Below are 21,882 nucleotides of genomic sequence, written 5' to 3'. Positions count from 1 at the left end.
ATAGAAGAAATTCATGCGACATCTCTGGTACGCACAAGAGAGAAGAAAATATATTCCATTCTATAGAAGAAATTCATGCGACATCTCTGGTACGCACAAGAGAGAAGAAAATATTTTCCGTTCCATAGAAGAAATTCATGCAACATCTCTGGTACGCACAAGAGAGAAGAAAATCTTTTCCGTTCCATAGAAGAAATTCATGCGACATCTCTGGTACGCACAAGAGAGAAGAAAATATATTCCATTCTATAGAAGAAATTCAAAACAGTTTTTGTTCTTCTCGACAGTTCAATTCAAAAACATATTTCAAGATTCCGTTGAATCTACTTTAGTTCAACCTGCTGCACTATAATACCTGATAAGCTGGTAGAAGATATTTATCACTACAGGCAACTATTTCCTTCATAACATCGACAGGATCAGCTTTTATAGAGTCATCAAAACATTTAGTGCAGGCGTCCTGTCTAAATACAAGAGAATAATTTCATATCGTTGATTAACAATTGACTAACCACGACATGATTTTTTTAGTTGTTAAAAATTACACAAAGTAAGAATTCGATAAATTATCGAAAATTATCGAACTCTCTGATAAAATACTTATCGACAATTATCATATCTGTCTGAGAGAAATAGTCAATGACAATTGTGTTTTAGAACTACTATAAAAATACATTAAGTTAAAAAATCAAGATTTTGTTAATAAAAAGTATTATTTATCACTTTGATTCTTAAAATTCTGTTTGATAGTTTAGAATTCATGGTTTTTATGCGAACAATGAAACTCAACTCCCCGACAAACTTTAATTCTCTATTCCTTATATTTTCTAAGCAAAGTTTCAACTATCCAATATATCTTACTTATCTGTCTAAATCTATTTTATTTACCTGTGTAAATCTATTTTATTTACCTGTGTAAATCTATTTTATTTACCTGTCTAAATCTATATTATTTACCTGTCTAAATCTATTTTATTCACCTGTCTAAATCTATATTATTTACCTGTCCAAATCTATTTTATTTACCTGTCTAAATCTATTTTATTTACCTGTCCAAATCTATTTTATTTACCTGTCTAAATCTATTTTATTTACCTGTCTAAATCTATTTTATTTACCTTCTATTTTATTTACCTGTCTAAATCTATTTTATTTACCTGTCTAAATCTATTTTATTTTCTAAATCTATATTATTTACCTGTCTGAATCTATTCTATTTACCTGTCTAAATCTATTTTATTTACCTGTCTAAATCTATATTATTTACCTGTCTAAATCCATATTATTTACCTGTCTAAATCATCAATGTTTGCCACCTCACAATGCGCTTTCGGCATTAGTGTTCCCATCACATACTGCTTTAATAGTTTCCCTTCACCAGATTCCTGGAGTTTAACAAAACAAATAAAAAAGGTCAACAGTTATTTAAGAAAATTAATACTTGCTTTAAACTATAATCTTCTATCTCATCCAATTATCTTTGCAACCTTATGATAGAAACATTTAGCATTTTAAACTTTAAGCATTTCATGAACTAGAAATCTATGATATTTGTTTGAACAAAATTCTAAGTTTTAGATATCAAAGGTTGCAAAGATTAGGAATTAGAAAGTTTGAGTTTGTGCCAAAAACTTTTTACCTTTCCAGGCTTAATTTTTTTCCCTGTCCTGTCTGATCCTAAAATAAAAAAATCAAGTTCTATGTAAATATGAATCGACCTGTTTTTGTCTTTATTTATTAATTTAGTCGTTTATCTGTAGACCTGAAGATCTGGTGTATTGTTGAAACATGGTGACATTTTTAGAGAACTCAAGCATACACACAGATCCATCTTAAACAGGAAATTAGTTATTTTTTATAAATTGAAGGAATTCCAATTATAGGGGGCATGCCCGATACACAACCTTTAAACATTTTTCTCATCAAAAATGTGAATGATATCGTCATTTTTTTAGCTTCAAAAGCGTTTGTTCTTGCATTTTCCTCCATTTTTTAGTATAAATTCGCAAGTCACTGTTATAGAGAAACCACAATTGAAGCTAAACAATTTTCAAAGAAAGAAGTATGGATATCTTGGTTATTCTTAACTAGACTTTTAAGCTTTTAAGCTAGGCATATGGTTGTATTGCGGAAAATAATTAAAAATTAATGAGCATCATGCCAGGTTCCTCAAAAAAAAGTGGACCAAAACGGTTTAGTAGTTTCAATGTTAATTGGATTTAAACCAAGAAACCAAGAAACCTAGAAACTAAGAAACTAAGAAACTAAGAAACCTAGAAACCAGGAAACTAAGAAACCAAAAAATAAAGGAACCAAAAAATAAAGAAACCAAAAAATAAAGAAACCAAAAAATAAAGAAACCAAGAAACTAAGAAACCAAGAAACTAAGAAACCAAGAAACTGAGAAACCTAGAAACCAAGAAACCAATAAAAATCTATGAGCTGAAAACTTTAGAATAGTGGATATAGAGATTAATGCGTGATCCTCTCTTTTTCTTAATATCGAGACTAACCTAATCTTGTACTTGTAGCCTGAAAAGTGTATAAAATTCAACCAATCAGAGTCGCGTATATGAAGCCGATAAATTTAAAATTTTGTGCGCTATTAAGGATTATATACAGAAACAGGAGGAACTCTCTAATTTTAAAAACCGGTTTTTGATTTTTCTCTACTTTATCCAAGAAAGAACGGTTTCAGAAGAAAATCAAAAGTGTGTCCATTGGATACTCAGATTAAGAAATCGGGATTAAGGATATCTCATTCTAAAGTTTTCAGCTCAGATTGCATAAGACTAAGTACCTGTAAGTGTATCAATAGGATCTTCAGATTCTTCAACTTTTTCCAGACAATAGTTGGCTCCTGCCTCATGTCGGAAATTCTAAACAAAATCGTTTTGGAAATTTCTTAACATAGTTAATGTTAAACCCAGCAGTTGCATAGTTATTCTAGGACAGGACCTACAGATAGTTTACCTTGAAGTATTCTAGGACAGGACCTACAGATGGTTTACCTTGAAGTATTCTAGGACTGGACCTACAGATGGTTTACCTTGAAGTATTCTAGGACTGGACCTACAGATGGTTTACTTTGAAGTATTCTAGGACAGGACCAACAGATGGTTTACCTTGAAGTATTCTAAGACAGGACCTACAGATGGTTTACCTTGAAGTATTCTAGGACTGGACCTACAGATGGTTTACCTTGAAGTATTCTAGGACAGGACCAACAGATGGTTTACCTTGAAGTATTCTAGGACAGGACCTACAGATGGTTTACCTTGAAGTATTCTAGGACAGGACCAACAGATGGTTTACCTTGAAATATTCTAGGACAGGATCAACAGATGGTTTACCTTGAAGCATTCTAGGACAGGACCAACAGATGGTTTACCTTGAAGTATTCTAGGACAGGACCTACAGATAGTTTACCTAGAAGTATTCTAGGACAGGACCTACAGATGGTTTACCTTGAAATATTCTAGGACAGGATCAACAGATTGTTTACCTAGAAGTATTCTAGGACAGAACCTACAGATGGTGTACCTTGAAATATTCTAGGACAGAACCTACAGATGGTTTACCTTGAAGTATTCTAGGACCGGACCAACAGATGGTTTACCTTAAAGTATTCTAGGACAAGACCTACAGATGGTTTACCTTGAAGAATTCTAGGACAGAACCTACAGATGGTTTACCTTGAAGAATTCTAGGACAGGACCAACAGATGGTTTACCTTGAACCATTCTAGTACAGAACCTAAAGATGGTTTACCTTGAAGTATTCTAGGACAGGTTCTACAGATGGTTTATTTTAAACCAGGTTCCTTAAAGCATTCTAGGACAGGCCCTACAGATGGTTTACCTGAAAGCATTCTAGAACAGGTCCTACAGATGGTTTACCTTAAAGCATTCTAGGACAGGTCCTACAGCCTCTGGGTTATCTAGTTCGACACTGTTAACCTCATCAGCACATGCCTGAGTAATTTAACATTATTAATTTTACAAATTAATGTTTGGGTGTAAAATCATAATCGTAAAAAAATACTATTTCAAATATGTTTGCATTAATTAATCCATTCAAAAATTGTAACAATTGATCACCCCTTGGGAACTACCTCTCTACTTTCATTATTTTTGAGGAGAAATGTTATGATAAATCTTCATAATACTTGAATTATAATTATATATATATATGGGTGGTTTTAATATTTAATACAGTGGTAGGCGATTATATTGTAAACAAGCTTTTTAAAATATCACCATGGGTGAGACCCAAACACTGTGATTTAGTGAGACAAAATTATATTTTGTTATACAATAAAAAGTTTGCAGTAGATTGAAAATTAACTTATTAAGTAAAATTAGTCTGTGAATACTGCACAATTGCTGTGTTTCATGTTCATGTTCATGTTCATGTTCATGTTCACAACATGAACTTGAGTTGAGTGGTTTGTCTTCTTATTCTAAAGTTGTACAGGTCTCTCTCTCTTATTCTAAAGTTGTACAGGTCTCTCTCTCTCTCCATGATATATGTATTGTATAACCTGAAACTCCCAAGGAAGCTGGGACTCAACACAGGCCTTGGCTTTCTTCAAACCATCTTCGGTCATTGGGTCCCCAACCTAATACACAGCCAAATAAAGGGACTATTAGCTTTCTTCAAACCATCTTCTGTCATAGGAGCTACACCTAATACACAGCCAAATAAAAGGATTGTTAGCTTTCTTCAAACAATCTTCTGTCATAGGAGCTACACCTAATACACAGCCAAATAAAGGGATTATTAGCTTTCTTCAAAACCATCATTAAAAGCTTGATAAAAAGTTGTAGGCATTTACTTTTCTTAACAATTTAATTTTCTGATTTTTCTTAGAAATGAAATAGGAAGACACAAACCTTTCTCCAACAGTCCAGACAAGCATTGATATTCTCCATATTTGTTTTTAGATCCAGCTCATCCTTCCAGTGCTCAACCAAGCAACTTCCTGCAACCCAACTCACATCCACATCTAATATATTTATTTTTAGTTTATTTATATAATAAAACTACCATTACAAATATATTTAGTTCTTTTGGACAAAAAAAAGAACTTTTAGTAGCAAAATCTCCTGTATATATTAGAAGTAGGAGGGGTACCAGGGGTTGCTTACACAGGATGCTCTGATTTTAAAGGAGGCGTGGAGAGGTGGGGGGGGGGGAGGACTTGTTTAATATCATAGTGAAGCGATGTATTGTCATTTTTAATCTTTTGACCACAGAATAAACAGATAGGGTACAAGGGTTGGGTTAGTTAAGTTATTTTATTTCATAATCGCATCTTACTTACTCCTGCTTCCTAATTACTCCTGTTTCCTACCTCCTAGGCTAGGATAACCTCCCCCTGTTTCTTTGTTCTGAATGTTTCCCACCACTTCCAGTTTCCTACCACCTCCTACTTCCTATATATATACTTCCTATATATACATACTTTTCTCCCTTTAGGTTCAGATTTTTCTTTGTTTCTTACTTCCCCCAGTTTCCTATTTACTTCTGTTTCCTGCATTTCCTCTTTCCGAGTTCCTTCGTGTTCTTTATCTTCCTCTTCTCTTGTTTTCTACGTTCTCCTGTTTTCTACCTTCTTCTGTATCCTACCTTCTCCTGTTTCCAACCTTCTCTGTATCCTACCTTCTCTTGTTTTCTATCTTCTACTGTTTCCTACCTTCTCCGGTTTCCTACCTTCTCCTGTTTCCAACCTTCTTCTGTTTCCCACTTAATTTTCTGTATCCTACCTTTTCCTGTTTCCTAACTTCTCCTCTTACCTATCTTCTTCTGTTTCCTATCTTCTCCTGTTTTGATATCTCCTCCTGTTTTCTTTCTTCTCCAGTTTCCTACCTTCTCCTGTTTCTTACTCTATATGTTTCCTGCCTTCTCCCGTTTACAACCTCCTCCTGTTTACTACTCCTCCTGTTTGCTACCTTATCCTGTTTCCTACTTATTTTGTTTTCTTACCTCCTCGTATTTCTTAAATTCTCCTGTTTTCTACCTCCTTTTGTTTCCTAACGGTTCATATTTCCTACCTCCTCCTGTTTTCTACCTCCTTCTTTGTATTTATCTTCTCCTTATGTTTCCTATAACCTAACTAAATACTTCACCTTCCACATTCAGTTGTTCCCCTGGTCTGGCGGATGCGATTGCAATCAAGCAGAAGAAAATTATCGTCTTCATCTGAGCAAATATACAGATAAATTATTTTAAATTCTGGAAATTAAGACTTTCCTTTCATTTGCATTTGAGTTTTGGCAGTATTTTTTAGAATAAAAAAATTATCACTAGAATAAAATGATTCTTTTGGCGTACTGTTTCTTTTGAGTCTAAAGTCCGTACAAGAAAATGTTTTCAATGTAGTGAGCCTTCACATCCGGAAAAATATTAATTTTGAGGTAAATTTTACGCATTTTCTCTTTAATTCTTACTTTTTAATCTTAAGGTCAAAGGTCTTTCTTTGGTAAATTTTTACATGAAATATTTAAACTTGAGTGATTTTGTTCCAATACAACAAAGAAAAAATTCAAATTAAGTTTTGTCGCATTATAGTAAAGGTGTGGTATACAAGGGAGTTTATAGTGTTCAGTTCATGTAAATATTTACAACACCAAGTTATACAACGTGCATCATAAAAATCTAGCTAGTCTAGCTAGCACAAAAATATTGCCAATAGAGAATACGTAATGAATTTTACATCACTATAGCACTGTCTGACAACATATTCCATAATGGTGATAAATAAGAATTTGTGTTTTTTCTTTCTTCTTTTTATATACTTATTGATTCCTCTACACTAAAAGACGGGTTCGAATTGTGTCACCTTTGGCTTCAGTGACGTCATGCATAATTTGAAATTTCATTACAATCGCGTTGCCTCATAAAGTGCTTTTGCGCTAGCATGGAGTACGGTACGCACTAAGCAGTGCAATTTAAAAAAATGGCGATATTACGATTTTTGGAGTTAATTCCTCTCTCTATGAGATCTATATATTTACTCTGAGATTATTGTAAACAATTGTTGCCCCGCTACTAAAACTGATTTAACTGCTGAATTTCTAAATATAAAACTGTTTTCGATAAAGCTTCAGCTCAACTGCATTTACTCAAGCAAAAACATCCATTTATACTATAGCTGAATCAGAGAGTAGAACCTTGTTTTGAAGCTTACAAAAAGAAAACATTGTTGATGCATTTACCAAATGAAAATTAAATATTTTTAGAATAATTTGCTCCGTCAATTTTACAATCAAAACACGAAGCATCACATTTATTTGAATATAAATAGAAATTTAAATTCTGGCACCCTAAAAATATCCTTTAGAAATTAACATCCTTGAGAACAACTGCGTAAAACTGTAAAAAACAGGACTTGTTTATTCTTCAATCTTGATCAAACGCCAGTAAAAGTTAGACCAGTCACCAAAATTATACTGAAAGGCTGACTTGGTCAAAATAAATAATTATAAACAATCTAAATTATTCCAACATAAGGTAATTTAGCGGAATCACTAGTACAGCTTAATCAACATGTATAGATTTTAAACCCAAGTTTATTTGATAAAATGTATAAAATATGCATATTTGCATTTAATAATTTTAACACTTTTTCTGCTCGAAAGTTAAGGGAGTTTGAAATCATGCAGGAAACGTTTTAATCTGAAATGAAATAAACTATAGTTTAAAGTTATATAAGTTGACAAATACCCTGTTTGAGTTGAGATGAAAGCCTCTAATATTTGATATTTTGTAAACCCAACCTTATATACCAGAGAAATGTGTCACAAAACAATTTTTAAAATACAATTACGAAGTCATAAAATCATAAACCATGAAACGAATTCAAAACAAAAATTCTCAGAATCATTTACTACAATTACCTCTCCCCCCATTTTCGGCTATTCACTAGTGTGTGCCGGGGGGGGGGGGGGTAAATTTCTTTTCTAAAAAATACTTTGAAATATAAGAAACAAAACTAATTAAATTCATTGTGTTTAACATGAAAATAAGTTTAATGTAACAGGAAACACCCTGTAGTTGGAAATATTAATGAATCAGCTTTTGGTTATTTTCTCGCTCTGTAACTTTTTAAAATATCACTATGGGTGGTTTTAATATTTAATACAGTGGTAGGCGATTATATTGTAAACAAGCTTTTTAACATATCACCAGGGGTGGTTTTAATATTTAATACAGTGGTAGGCGATTATATTGTAAACAAACTTTTTAAATTATCACCATGGGTGGTTTTAATATTTAATACAGTGGTAGGCGATTATATTGTAAACAAACTTTTTAAAATATCACTATGGGTGGTTTTAATATTTAATACAGTGGTAGGCGATTATATTGTAAACAAGCTTTTTAAAATATCACCATGGGTGGTTTTAATATTTAATACAGTGGTAGGCGATTATATTGTAAACAAGCTTTTTAAAATATCACTATGGGTGGTTTTAATATTTAATACAGTGGTAGGCGATTATATTGTAAACAAACTTTTTAAAATAACACCATGGGTGGTTTTAATATTTAATACAGTGGTAGGCGATTATATTGTAAACAAGCTTTCTTTGAATAACAAGTTTACTGGAAATTAAAGAGAATTTTTTCTACTTCTCCTTGTTTCCTTGTTTTTGTGTATCCAATTCCATGCTGTTTAAAACCTTGTTTTAAATCAAAAGTGAAATCGAAAGTCGTCTTTATTATAGTGATTAAATCGCCTACCACCGTATGTTTTCAAAAAAATTGAATTTTTTATTACATACATATACATAATATATACACAATATATGAATTTATGAAAAATTAACCTTTTTCAATAAAAATCTTTTCACAGGGTGTCCCAAACAAATACAATCTGTAAAAAGATACGAGCAACTGAAATATGAATGTTTTGTAATATAACAAAATTCGCGAATATTGCAGAAAGTAGATTTTTCTACTACATGCCATTTCTCAAAATGGTATTTTCACAAGCAGCTCGGATTTGGATTATTTAAAAGTATTCACAAGCTATAAGGAAGAGATTATATAGTCTACCAGCATATTAGAAACAGGAAGACTGTCCCACACAAAAGATCTTTAAAAAGAATGATTGCAACATTGCAGACCAAGGCCGGGTTAGATGAAAGATGGAAGGGAAAAGAACTCTGTTCGATGTAAGATTGAAGGGACAAGAACTCTGTTCGATGAAAGATGGAAGGGGCACGAACTCTGTTCGATGAAATATGGAAGGGACAAGAACTCTGTTCAATGAAAGATGGAAGGGACAAGAACTATGGAAGGGACAAAAACTCTGTTCGATGAAAGATGGAAGGGAAAAGAACTCTGCTCGATGGAAGATACAAGAACTCTGCTCGATGGAAGATGGAAGATACAAGAACTCTGTGCATGGAATTAAAGAAAAAGAAGTAATTCCAGTTATAAAATAAAACATGTTTACTATAGAATAAGAAATATATAAAATAATGTAACAAACATTATAATTCTGACCTAGAAATTGTCAATGGGACACACTGTATCTATTTTTTCAGGAAACTGAATGATTTGTTTGTTTCTGAAATTTATTTTAGCAAAATCATTCTTCCTCTGTTATATTTCTATCTATTCATTTATTATAATAATGCCTGAACAGTGCACACCGTGTACATTCATAAAATTCATTTTTTTATATTTGATGATTTAAAAACGTGTGCTTTGTTATAATCAGGCTATTCTGAAATAGGATAAATAGAAAGACAATTATAATCGCTTCTTAAAAAAAGATTCAAAATCCTAAAGTTAATAAGGAATTACCATTCATTTTCCAAAAAGTATATATCAAAGAAAATGATCAATAAACTCTTTTAAAAAAATAATCAAGATCTTAAATTATATAATATATATAGTTTTCCAATTGTCCATTTAAATAATTTTGCAAAAAATATTTAATTCTTATTCATAGTGTTATTTTTTATACCAAAACATATATTTTACCTTTCAAGGAACATAAAGTTAAATAATTATTCTTCAATTTTACAGTTTCTTTTATTAACAACAAGTGTATGATTTATCTGTATGGTATTTATCTGTCTATTTATCTATCTATCTAGGGACTAAAAAATCAAATCTTTTGAAGTGACAACCTTAAATATTTAACAGCTAGTTTGAACTTTCCTGGGTTGGACTTGGAATCTTTCTTAGATGAGTGNGGGGGGGGGATATCCCAACGTCTATCTGATTCTATTATGACAGTATATTTTCATAGTTTAAAGATCTCAAATAACTAAACATTCGCCACTAACTCTAAATTTCGAGTTCTTATATCTTTGGAATCTGATGTCGCAGAACTTTGAGATTTCAAAAAGTAAAGAAAGTAAAAGTCTGAAATATAACATTCTCATGGTTAAAAAATATACAGATTAGAATAGAGTTTGAGGCAAGTTTTTTGCTTCTTTGCGATATTAGAATATTTTACTTGTTGATATCATAAATAACCCTGAATTAAAAACTTTATATTTTTTTTGTAAAAAATGCACTTTTAAGAATAAACTATTCTTTTTGAAAAAAAAACTTTTTGAATATGTATTTTTGAATGTATTTAAAACTGCATTAATAAAATGAACACGGATTTATGTTTAAAAGATTTGTTTATTAATGTTTATTAAACAATAAACGAAACACATAAAATATAGGGTGTATAAATATGTAAGTATAAATGCATCGTAAAAGGATGATACAAATATTTTGACTTCACAGAAATCAATGCTAAGTTTCCAAAACTTTAACACTTAAGTTTAGAGCAAAGGAAACACAAAAGTTTAAAATATAAATGAACGAATAAAATCTATGGTTTCCAATGGTTGTTCAGGTCCCATTAGGTGGTGAGACCACCCACCCCCCTTGAAAAAAAATGTGAGCCCCTCCTGGACAAGGTACTATAATGCAAGGAAATTTAATTGCGGTTGTGTACACTCTGCGTAAATATTGAAACCAGTTCTCTCTGGGCGGAATTTGTAAACAAGAATAGGTGCATCAGTGTTCTTCTAGTATCCGAGGAGGAACAAAGCATTTAATTTTGATAATTTGATAATTCACTTAATAGTTTCCTTTCACCAGAATATTTCATAGATTATTTTTGTGAAAATGGATTCCATGTCAGGCTGTGACATCCTTCTTGTGTTTACTTTTCCGCCCAAAGACAGTACACTGCAGTACAAAGTATGCGTTCACTTGCGAAATAACTTTCCTTGCATTAGTACCTGCTCCTGGACAAATTTGATCCTGTGCACACAGATTTAACGGTTTGTTACTCGTCTTGTAACTTTCAATCACATTTTGACCAATTCTACATAAATTTTTCATTTTTTCTCTTTTAATTTTTAGCCGGGGGATGCAAAAGTATTAAAAAAACAACAAAATTAAAATATTGTAAATTATTCATCACAAGATTAAATTGAAGAATCCAAATGAATCTAAAAGCCTTGCTGGTCCAAGGTGAAAGCCAAGAACTTTTGAATTAAAAAAAACAAGCTTTGGTTGTTCTTTAACGTTTAACAGCTGTTGATCTGCTCTTCAGAAAGTTTAAAGAGAGTAATTGGCAAAGATCGGGGTTGTTAAGCGTGAGAGCAGCATATGTTTTGTAGAACAATTATTTCAGAAAGTTATTTTGGACCAAAGAAATTTTTGAAACTTCTTAAAATTCAATTTAGAATAGAGAAAAAGTAATTAAGTTTAGTTCTGTCAAAAGTGTAATGCTCATTCATTAGTTCATTTATCTTTGTTTAGATAAATCCGGTTCATAAACCGGTATTCCTGTAGCCGGTGGTAGCGGGGCTCTACCGAGCAATATATCAGCTGCTTTCTCTGCGAGCATGATGGTTGGAGCGTTCAGGTTACCTAAGTAAAAATAGTAAAAATAAACTTATATCTATGTTTGTTATTGCTTGTAACCGATAAACGTAAAAACGGAGATGGAATTTAAAGAATTTGAGCCGCGGTTTAAACCCGCCAAACCCGGTTTAAATTAAGCGCCGGTTTAAATCTTGAAACATTTGATACAATTTTAAGTGGAACCAACCATATTTAAACCGCGGCTTAAATTTAAACCGCCGTTCAAATTCTTTAAATTCGGCCACCGGTCTTTTTTTTAATTTGCCTCAGGAAAATTAAATCAATGTCCAAGAAGAAAGCTCTAGTTTAAACATTTTCCCGAGAATCATTATTGATTTCCAGTAGTCATGAATACTCCATGATTTCGGTAAGTTAGATGTTCAAACGATATGGATAAAAGTTAAGGTTTAATTTAAAAATCACGAGTGGCAAGAAAGCTTTAACTTTTTGGTACTTTTTGGTTTTTGACTGAAGATCATCAATATGTCAAAATAATATTTAATGTATTAAAATAAAGTAAAGGCTGTTTGACCTGATACGACACTAGGCATGATACTTGAATCAATAACTCTGATGTTATCAAGGCCTATGACTCTAGTCTGTGAGTCCACTACAGCCATGTTGTCTGAAGTATCCCCCATCTTACAGGTGCAAGAAGGGTGGTAGGCACTGTCACATTTATCCCTAATTTTATTCAGTTATAAACACGTTTTTTATAATTTATTCAGTTATAAACACGTTTTTTATAATTTATTTAGTTATAAACACGTTTTTTATAATTTATTCAGTTATAAACACGTTTTTTATAATTTATTCAGTTATAAACACGTTTTTTATAATTTATATAGTTATAAACACGTTTTTTATAATTTATTCAGTTATAAACACGTTTTTTATAATTTATTTAGTTGTAAACAAGTTTTTTATAATTTATTCAGTTATAAACACGTTTTTTTTATAATTTATTCAGTTATAAACAGGTTTTTTATAATTTATTCAGTTATAAACACGTTTTTTATAATTTATTCAGTTATAAACACGTTTTTTATAATTTATTCAGTTATATACACGATTTTATAATTTTCATTTTTAAAATGGATCAAAGTTTTTTTAACTTTATGAATTTTTATTAGCTTAAATATAGACACAAAAATGAAAAAACTGCATAGTATCATTTTTATTTCTATTATTTTTCTTTGTTTATTACTGAATCTTTTTTGGACAAACTGAGTTTTAGATGTATCCCTTCAATTGCTCACTCGAATGCATCGTAGTAAAATGCGAATAATATTTGGTTTTATTTACCTCACAAAATATTCTTTTTACCTAACAAAGTGTTTTATTTACCTAAAAAAATTGTTCTACACCTAAAAAATATCCTATTTAGGAAAGTTTGCTAATTGCCTTAAAAATTGATATTTTTACCTTTACAATGTTTAATTTACAGAACAAACTGTTCTATTTCCCTATATTGTGTTCTATTGACCTAACACAGAATTCGTAGTGTTCTGTTTACCTGACAAAGTGTTATTTACCTACCCAAGAATTCTATTTAATTACCAAAGTTTTCTATTTATAATAAAGTTTTTTATTGAAAGTGTTTAATTTACATAATAAACTGGTCTTATTCCCTAAAAAGTGTTCATTTACCTAGCAAAGTGTTCATTTACCTAACATATTGTTTATTTACCTAACAAAAGCATCAATTTGTTTATCACTCTTTACATCAGAACCAGGAGCAAGCTCAGGACCCCTGAGATTAAAGGTTTGAGGGGTTAAATAAATTACAAAATTTTTAATTGGTTTTCCTCAAATTTTCGAATCCTTATTTTTTTAACCTGATGGTTCAAACCTATTATATTTCAAAATTAATTATTTGATCTAACAAAAGTCTAAAGTTTGAAATATCGAAACTTTCGACATTGGGTTGAAAAGATATAGGATCAGAAAATCAGAGTTTGTGGCTAGGACTCAATTCCTTTACAAGATTGTTAACGCTATTTTATGATTATAAAATAGGCATGCTAAAAATATTAAAAATATTTGATTAATCGAATCATCATGATTGTTTTCTTATTTATCTTTATTAGAGACTAGTTTGGGAATCCAGCGTTGCCCAGGGTACTCATAATTACTCCCGCCGTTTACACGCATATGGTCCTGAACGGCGGGAGTTATTATATGAGTACCCTGGGCAACGCTGGATTATAGAATTGAACCTGTATTGATCAAAGGCTGGTTCAGCAAATATTTCTCTCATAAGATGAACACACTGTCTCATCTCCCACCTGTCCTGTTCAGTCTAGGAATACCAATATTTATTTATTAAGTCAAATGAATTCCATAGTTTGTTTTCCCTTTTAGTTAAGAAATGTCACCTCTAGTATTTTGTAAGTTAACTTTTGCAACTGACATAACACAAAATATGTTCATTGTTCATGGCGCTTTATAAAAATTTATAATTAAAGGAAAAAAGACGACAACAATTCCCCTGTTTTCTGGTTCTCACTGAATACCCAGTATGGGAAGAGACGGAATTTGTAAATTTTTACCTGAAGATAATTAGGTTGTATAAGAGGATGAGCTCTAAAAATAAAAAAGTTAAATAAAGTTTTATAAATAATTTCTTATTTATCTTTATATATTTACTTTGCTTGTCTGTCTGTTTATTTATTTGTTTGTATCCAATAAACGGCTGAACCGATCGTGTGGGACCTCACGTGACCCCAGGGAAGGTTTAGGAATGATCAAAATTTCAAAAATGTGTGTTTTAACGATTTTATTATTGTAAAATTTTGAAAATATGCTGTACATTGTAAACTTTGCTTGTCTGTTGAAACGGCTGAACCGATCGGTCCCAAGTTTTGCGTTGGACCTTACATGTCCACAGAGAAGGTTTATGGACGATCGAAATTTTATAGATTTGCCTCCAACAAAATTAGATTTTCTAATCTCTATATCTTTGTAATCCAATGTTGTAGACTTTAGATATTTCAAACTATGATTTCTGTTAGATGAAAAAATCTAAGTTTGAAATATCAAAGGTTTACACCATCAGGAGGAAAAAATATAAGTCTTAGCAAATCAGAGTTTGGTACAAAGACTCAATTCCTTTGTTTATAAAATCCTTGAACTCTTTTATTTTTGTTTTACAATGTATGGAGAAAACATGTTCACAATTGAAATAGAAGATGGATGCAAGCCGACCTAAAAGCCTAGTATATGTATATATATAGATAGATGTACATCCTATCCATATATATGCCATCCATATTTATATGGAAACAAGGTACCTTGGATCATTTGAAGCAAGTTTTAACCATCCTCGAGATGTTGCTCTCATTGGACCTACATGGACCTGTAAAAAAATATGTAGGCTAAAAGAATAAACCGTAATTTTAAGAGCGAAATTACCGTTTTCTAACAAAAATTAATAAAAAAATAGTTTTAAGATTGATTACTGTTAATGATCCTGTAAGAATGACCTGAAATGCTTCTAGGTATGGAGGTTTCCTGCCGTGGTCTATAACTTGAGAAGGTAGGAAATGAATCTGTATATCCGGGTGGGGTACTCCCGCTCGACTACGGATAAATCCACCAGATTCAAGATGAGCAGTAGCAGCTGATCCTAAAAATGGAGATGAGAAAGATATTGGCGATCTATTTTTTTATTCAATCATGGTTTCAATCAATAATGATTTAATTTGATAATGTTGCCAAATTCTTATTTAAGTACACTTATGATAATTATTTAACAACTACTTTACAGGGAAGTTCAGAGAATTTCATTTTACCAAGGGTTCCCGAGACCAATTTGCCAACCAAACATCCAAAGCGTAGCGAGGGATGTTTTGTAGGCAAAATTTGCCGAGGTAGTGGTGGTTATATTTACAGAATTTTATGTCGAAATTAAAATAAAACAAAATAATAAAAATAAAATATTTAGAGACGTTCGAACTTTCGTCTTGAGTAAATCTTAATTGTTATATATATTATTACAAATAACGAATCTACTTCACAAAAAAACTCTCAATTTTTGCAACAACATTACAAATAATTAACTAAGCGTATTTGAAAAATTTTAGATGAGATTTATCAATACTTCTTTCATATAATCACCTGTTTGATTAAAAAACCACTGTAAACCAACTTTTATCATTTTTAACCCTTTCTGATCCGAGTACAGGGTTACAGGTTTACTACAGCACTGGGCTACATACATCTCTATATAAGAAACATATTCAAAAAATATATTTAAATATAGTTGCTATCCAAGAGCCATTTGAAAAATGATTTTACCAACGATTGAAACTGTACGCTAATCCTTTACTAATTGTAAAGGACATGTACTTCACTTCCAAAGGTCAATCTGTATTATTACAGTACTCGGGGTCGATTTATGAAAATACTTAAAGGAGAACTTATTTTTCATGTAACTATTAAAATCAACTACTCCTTTATCGTGTTAAGGATTACATTTTCACAGAAAGACGTACATTTACAGTCTTTTACAGAGCAGTATGTCATCGTTAATAAACTGTTCTGAGGAAAACTGAGTAAAATTCAAGATACAAAACCTCCTCATAATCTCATAATATCCTTAATCAGTAAACTATCCCAAGTGTACACTTAGGCTAATATACACGGAGAGGCAAGGTTCTAATGCAAGGAAAGTTATTTCAGAGGTGTACGCATCTTTTGTACTGCAGTGTACTGTCTCTGGGCGGTAATGTAAACATAAGACAGATGTGGGATCCCATAAGCCTGATATGGGATCCATCTTTCACAAAAAAAAATCAATGAAATATTCTGGTCATAGGAAATTATTATGTGAATTATCAAAATCATCAAAATTTAATGCTTTTAACCTCCTCGGATACTAACCGAACACTGATGCATCTATTCTTGTTTACAATTTCGCCCAGAGAGAACTGGTTTCAATATGTACGCAGAGTATACGCAACTGCAAGTAACTTTCCTTGCATTACAACCTTGCGGAGAGGTAGCTAAGATCCAGCCCCCCTGGGTTTTGCTTAAATTGTGTAATATGCGAAAATATTCTAGGCCTATATCTCACGTTTAGAAATTAATGATGAAGTTTCAAATCTTGAAAATATTAGCTTTCAAGAAATTCTTTTAGATCAAATAACTTTTTAAAAAGAATTGGCTCAAAAAATGTTGTAATATGATGAATAAATTTCCTAAATGGTCTTGAAGATTATATCCAACTCCAGGTAGATCATGAACTACATCTACTCCAACCTAATCAATATCGTCTATCGTCCTAGGTAAAGGAGGTTTCTTAACTAACATTTTACTAAGATCGGAAGGATTTACAGAACAATCATTTGCAATACAAAATAAATTTCTGCCAAGAACTGTGTTGAGGTCATTATGAAATTCTCACTTGGACACTATTAAGAAAGTAAATATAAGCAAATGACAGGATATGTTTAAAAACTAGATATGTTTAAAGGAACTGTGGGCGTAATTTCAAGTTAAAGAGGAACATGTCCAATTTAGAACGGTACCCTTAACATCTTTATCTGGTCTATAATTTTGAAGAGAAACCATAATTAATACAATTAGTTTTTAACATTTTAAACAAGGGTTTATAATTCATACGCTCATAGTTCCTTTAATCAAATTACCTTTTTTAGATCTTCTGAATTGCCTACACCACTAAGCATAAGCAATTGAGGAGAATTGATAGCTCCACCACTCAATATTATCTCACCTCCTCTTATTCTCTATAATTCATCATTAAAGGGAGTGTTCACAATTCTCGTTTGAGGCGATCAATCTTAAACCACCTTTTAAAATTTGTGCACACTCCCTTTAGAATTGAAAAAAATTAGTTTATTACCACGGTTGTCGTCTTCTTCCTCTTTTTTGAATATCAAATTTTAATTATGAGATTTTTGTAATTTGTAAATTTGTAACAGATTTACATTTTTCCCTAACTTGAACATTTTTAATACTATTTTAGATTTACAAATACAAATTAGAAAATTCGTAATTTCATCGCGGATTTAAAACATAAGAAGACGACAGCAGTCCCATAGTTTTCTTGCTATCGCGGCATTTATATACCTTGGTTTTTCCTTTTTCAATAAGTTCTACTCCGACAGCTTTCTTGCCCTCAAATATAACTTTGGTGACGAGAACATTGGTCAGGGTTGATAGATTCTGTCTTTTCAAGGCAGGGTACAGATATGCTGCTGCAGCACTCCACCTGTACATTCAGCACTTAAATTCATACTCTCTTTGCAACCTGATGGTGTAAACCTTTGATATTTCAAACTTAGATTATATGATTTAATAGAGTTGATAGTATGAAATATCTATGGTCTACGACATTAAGTTGGAAACATATAGAGATTAGAAAACCAAAGTTTTGGCAAAAACTCAATTTCTTCACAAATAATTCGCTTTTATAGAATTCATGGTTCCATTCCATGCAGCTGTTAACTTATTTCTTTGTTTACTTAAATTCCTATAACCATAAAAAATTAAATTGAATGTTTAAGACGTAATAGTTAGAAAGTTTCATATCTCCATCAGAGTCTTATTCTTTGTTAGATACTGCGTACTTCCGAAATAACATTTTTCAAACTTAAATTTTTGTGTGTACAGTTTATGATGAAATATATTGGGTTTGGTTTTCCCATGTTGTGGGCCGAGCGCTGCGGAGGGAGTAGTTATGCAGTGCAGACAGTTGAGAATATTATTATTATTATAAAGAACTATTCACACACAAAGATATAAATACATATATAAATGGTGTAGTTAAAATTTGTTTAAATAAATTTTTTTGAAAATACAGGTTTCCAAAAGAAAAGAGAAAAAATATGCAAAATTATGCACAAATAGAAAACATTGATTTTTACTCACTACATAACATATTTATCATTTCAGTTATTACGTAATCATCGAATCCTTNTATGCTGCTGCAGCACTCCACCTGTACATTCAACACTTAAATTCATACTTTTCAAGGCAGGGTACAAATATGCTGCTGCAGCACTCCACCTGTACATTCAACACTTAAATTCATACTTTTCAAGGCTGGGTACAGATATGCTGCTGCAGCACTCCACCTGTACATTCAGCACTTAAATTCATACTTTTCAAGGCTAGGTACAACGCTACTGCAGCACTCCACCTGTACATTCAACACTTAAATTCACGCTATATAAAAGTTTAAGACTTTTAAAAAAGACTACAAATATTTTTCATTTCCAATTTTTTTACAAAACTAGTTTCATTGTATCAAAAACTAGATAAACATTTAATTTGTTGCATCATTTAAGAACCTTTTCACAGATAAAATTATAAGTGAGAACCTTTTCTTTTGACACCCTTTATCCTAATCTGGTTTAAACCAGCTTGATCTGGCTGATTTTAGTCAATCTGGATTGAATTTAAAATATTTTGATATTTGAAAATAAGATTTTTCCAAACCCCCATCAAATAAAATCTCTAGAAAAATAGTTAAGGTTCATGACTAATTAAATTCTGACATTACTACTGTGTTACTTTTTTTATTTACCGTTGTCCTTTATAAATTGTTGCATCCATATATCCAACCCCCTCTTGTTGGTATCCATTCATATCATCAGTAAATGGATATCCAGCCTCTTGCCCAGCCTGCAGTACGGGGTTTAGTTTAGTATAATGTATATCCAGCCTGCAGTACGAAGTTTAGTTTAGTATAATGTATATCCAGCCTGCAGTACGGGGTTTAGTTTAGTATAATGTATATCCAGCCTGCAGTACGGAGTTTAGTTTAGTATAATGTATATCCAGCCTGCAGTACGGAGTTTAGTTTAGTATAATGTATATCCAGCCTGCAGTACAGGGTTTAGTTTAGTATAATGTATATCCAGCTTGCAGTACGGGGTTTAGTTTAGTATAATGTATATCCAGCCTGCAGTACGGGGTTTGTATAGTATAATGTATATCCAGACTGCCATGCTAGCTAAGTACGGAGTTTAGTTTAGTATAAATCGGTCCAAGGGTTCCTGAGTTATAATCACACAACAAAACAAACAGACAGACACCCACTACTTTATATTTATAGATGATAAACCTGAAGCCAAGCTTGATGAAGAGGATTACCACTAGTTCCTCTTGAAACATGTAGAGGTCCACCTCCACCTCTATACTCATCTTCTCCATACTCATGACTCTAAAAAAAACATTTAAAATCAAACAAATTTAATTTAACATTTTTAATTTTTTTCGCATAGTTTAAAATGTCATTCGGTGGAAGGAATTTACCAATAACTCTGACAGAAAAAATGTACTGCAGTTTCTGGGAGAAACATGTAATTGCGAATATTGTTGATATTCCTCCCGAGAACATTCTGTATTCATCAAATTTGCTACGTTTGGATGAAAACAAATAAAGACAAAACCTTAAAATAGAATAAAACTAGTTTTTATCAAATATTATTTAATAGAAACCCGAACATCATTGGATTTTGTAATTTGCAAAGTAAAATTAAAAATATGTTACACTGCCTCATGAGGTTAAACACTTTGTTAGGGATGCAACTTGGCTTCAGAGACTGATCTCGTCCTGTGGACAAAATTTAAATTTGGGGCTTAAACTTTGCTTAAACTACTTAGTCTGGAAAAGTTGTTCATACCAGACATACTCACGGTAAACTAGAGGTCTTGGAAAAAAGTCTAGTAAGTCTTAACTTTAGAAACAGTTTTCACCCATTATATGTAAAATATGACTTAAATGTTCCAACACAGACGTTGAAGGTAGTTTGAAGTGTACTCAATGTGTTTAAAATCAAAGTCTATACTTGTGCTTTTTTGAAGTAAGGTAGACAATTTTCATAACTCCACCCCTCTGCACCCTCAGCCTCCCACCTTCAAAATATTCAAAAATCATACATACAGTGATAACCAGAAAATAATGGAATGGGAAGACGACATTATAGTAATACTTTAGTGTATTTGATGCTGTTACAAAGCAAATAGTTTAACTAGGCACTTATAAATTCACATATCTATAAGAGTAATGGGTCTGTTAGCACTATACATTGCTGTCTTTCATGCTCATTGGAACTTTTAAAGTTATAATTTGTTTCTAAAAGTCGTCTTACTATTCTAGAGTTTTCTGTTTTCAATATACTAGGATTCCAGCTTAAATTAGGCAAACAGTGCTTTTATATGGTTTCAAATTATTTTTTAGATCAATATTAAATTTCCGTATTCAAAACACATTAAGATTTTGTAACAATTGTATAGTACAGTGGTAACCAGTAAATAGGAACTTTTTTTACTTGTGTATTTGATGTTGTTACAAAGCATATTGTTTTACTAGACACTAGGTAAGGGAAATGGATCTGTTTACACTCCAGTTACCAGTAGCCAATGGAATATAAATAGAACTTTTCAATATAACTTGTAACTGTCCAAGATGATTCTTGAAATTAATGTTAAATCTCAAAATTAAATACTTGAAATAAGAAATATTAAATTTCATATTAAATTTAAGACTTGTGACTCAGTCAAAACGTGGGATGTATGATGTATCATCTAATTTTTGAACAAAACAAAAATGTAAAAATTTTTACATCAACATAAATCTTGGAAATTTGACCTTTTTGAGCTGAATTTTATAAAATATATATATTATGCACACATTGGTAACATTAAAAACTTTTAAAGTTAACACAAAGTTGGGAAAACATCTGCATTATTAAACTTTAAAGGAAATGTTCTGATATTTTAAGATTTAAATATGAAACTATATGTTGCTTGATTTAAATATGAAACTATACGTTGCTTGATTTAAATATGAAACTATACGTTGCTTGATTTAAATATGAAACTTTACATTGCTCGATTTAAATATGAAACTATAAATTGCTTGATTTAAATATGAAACTATACGTTGCTTGATTTAAATATGAAACTATACATTGCTTGATTTAAATATGAAACTATACGTTGCTTGATTTAAAT

General features: G+C 31.4%; 2 protein-coding genes across 2 annotated transcripts in view; both read right to left on the bottom strand.

Annotated features, from left to right (window-relative positions):
• Nucleotides 1-7,780, bottom strand: part of LOC111702552 (uncharacterized) — a 9,481-nt gene extending 1,701 nt beyond the window's left edge. Inside the window, exons 1-10 of the mRNA XM_023474281.1 lie at nucleotides 7,729-7,780; nucleotides 6,132-6,204; nucleotides 4,896-5,008; nucleotides 4,544-4,621; nucleotides 3,900-3,974; nucleotides 2,801-2,879; nucleotides 1,763-1,831; nucleotides 1,640-1,677; nucleotides 1,291-1,385; nucleotides 356-464 (exon numbers count right to left, since the gene is read on the bottom strand). Of these exons, the coding sequence (XP_023330049.1) occupies nucleotides 356-464; nucleotides 1,291-1,385; nucleotides 1,640-1,677; nucleotides 1,763-1,831; nucleotides 2,801-2,879; nucleotides 3,900-3,974; nucleotides 4,544-4,621; nucleotides 4,896-5,008; nucleotides 6,132-6,204 (729 nt within the window). The 5' untranslated portion in view covers nucleotides 7,729-7,780. The remainder of the gene's footprint in view (nucleotides 1-355; nucleotides 465-1,290; nucleotides 1,386-1,639; nucleotides 1,678-1,762; nucleotides 1,832-2,800; nucleotides 2,880-3,899; nucleotides 3,975-4,543; nucleotides 4,622-4,895; nucleotides 5,009-6,131; nucleotides 6,205-7,728) is intronic.
• Nucleotides 7,781-10,644: 2,864 nt separating this feature from the next.
• Nucleotides 10,645-21,882, bottom strand: part of LOC111702573 (choline dehydrogenase, mitochondrial) — a 15,106-nt gene continuing 3,868 nt past the window's right edge. Inside the window, exons 5-20 of the mRNA XM_023474312.1 lie at nucleotides 21,518-21,526; nucleotides 20,715-20,781; nucleotides 19,988-20,086; nucleotides 19,448-19,545; nucleotides 17,989-18,130; nucleotides 17,547-17,645; nucleotides 17,097-17,157; nucleotides 16,015-16,119; nucleotides 15,381-15,523; nucleotides 15,189-15,253; nucleotides 14,448-14,481; nucleotides 14,115-14,197; nucleotides 13,586-13,648; nucleotides 12,428-12,579; nucleotides 11,265-11,901; nucleotides 10,645-10,928 (exon numbers count right to left, since the gene is read on the bottom strand). Coding sequence (XP_023330080.1) covers nucleotides 11,777-11,901; nucleotides 12,428-12,579; nucleotides 13,586-13,648; nucleotides 14,115-14,197; nucleotides 14,448-14,481; nucleotides 15,189-15,253; nucleotides 15,381-15,523; nucleotides 16,015-16,119; nucleotides 17,097-17,157; nucleotides 17,547-17,645; nucleotides 17,989-18,130; nucleotides 19,448-19,545; nucleotides 19,988-20,086; nucleotides 20,715-20,781; nucleotides 21,518-21,526 — 1,345 coding nt within the window. The 3' untranslated portion in view covers nucleotides 10,645-10,928; nucleotides 11,265-11,776. The remainder of the gene's footprint in view (nucleotides 10,929-11,264; nucleotides 11,902-12,427; nucleotides 12,580-13,585; nucleotides 13,649-14,114; nucleotides 14,198-14,447; nucleotides 14,482-15,188; nucleotides 15,254-15,380; nucleotides 15,524-16,014; nucleotides 16,120-17,096; nucleotides 17,158-17,546; nucleotides 17,646-17,988; nucleotides 18,131-19,447; nucleotides 19,546-19,987; nucleotides 20,087-20,714; nucleotides 20,782-21,517; nucleotides 21,527-21,882) is intronic.

Source organism: Eurytemora carolleeae, unplaced genomic scaffold (genome assembly GCF_000591075.1).
Source record: "Eurytemora carolleeae unplaced genomic scaffold, Eaff_2.0 scaffold183, whole genome shotgun sequence".
Classification (NCBI taxonomy): domain Eukaryota; kingdom Metazoa; phylum Arthropoda; class Copepoda; order Calanoida; family Temoridae; genus Eurytemora; species Eurytemora carolleeae.
This window is presented reverse-complemented; position numbering and strand designations above follow the sequence as displayed.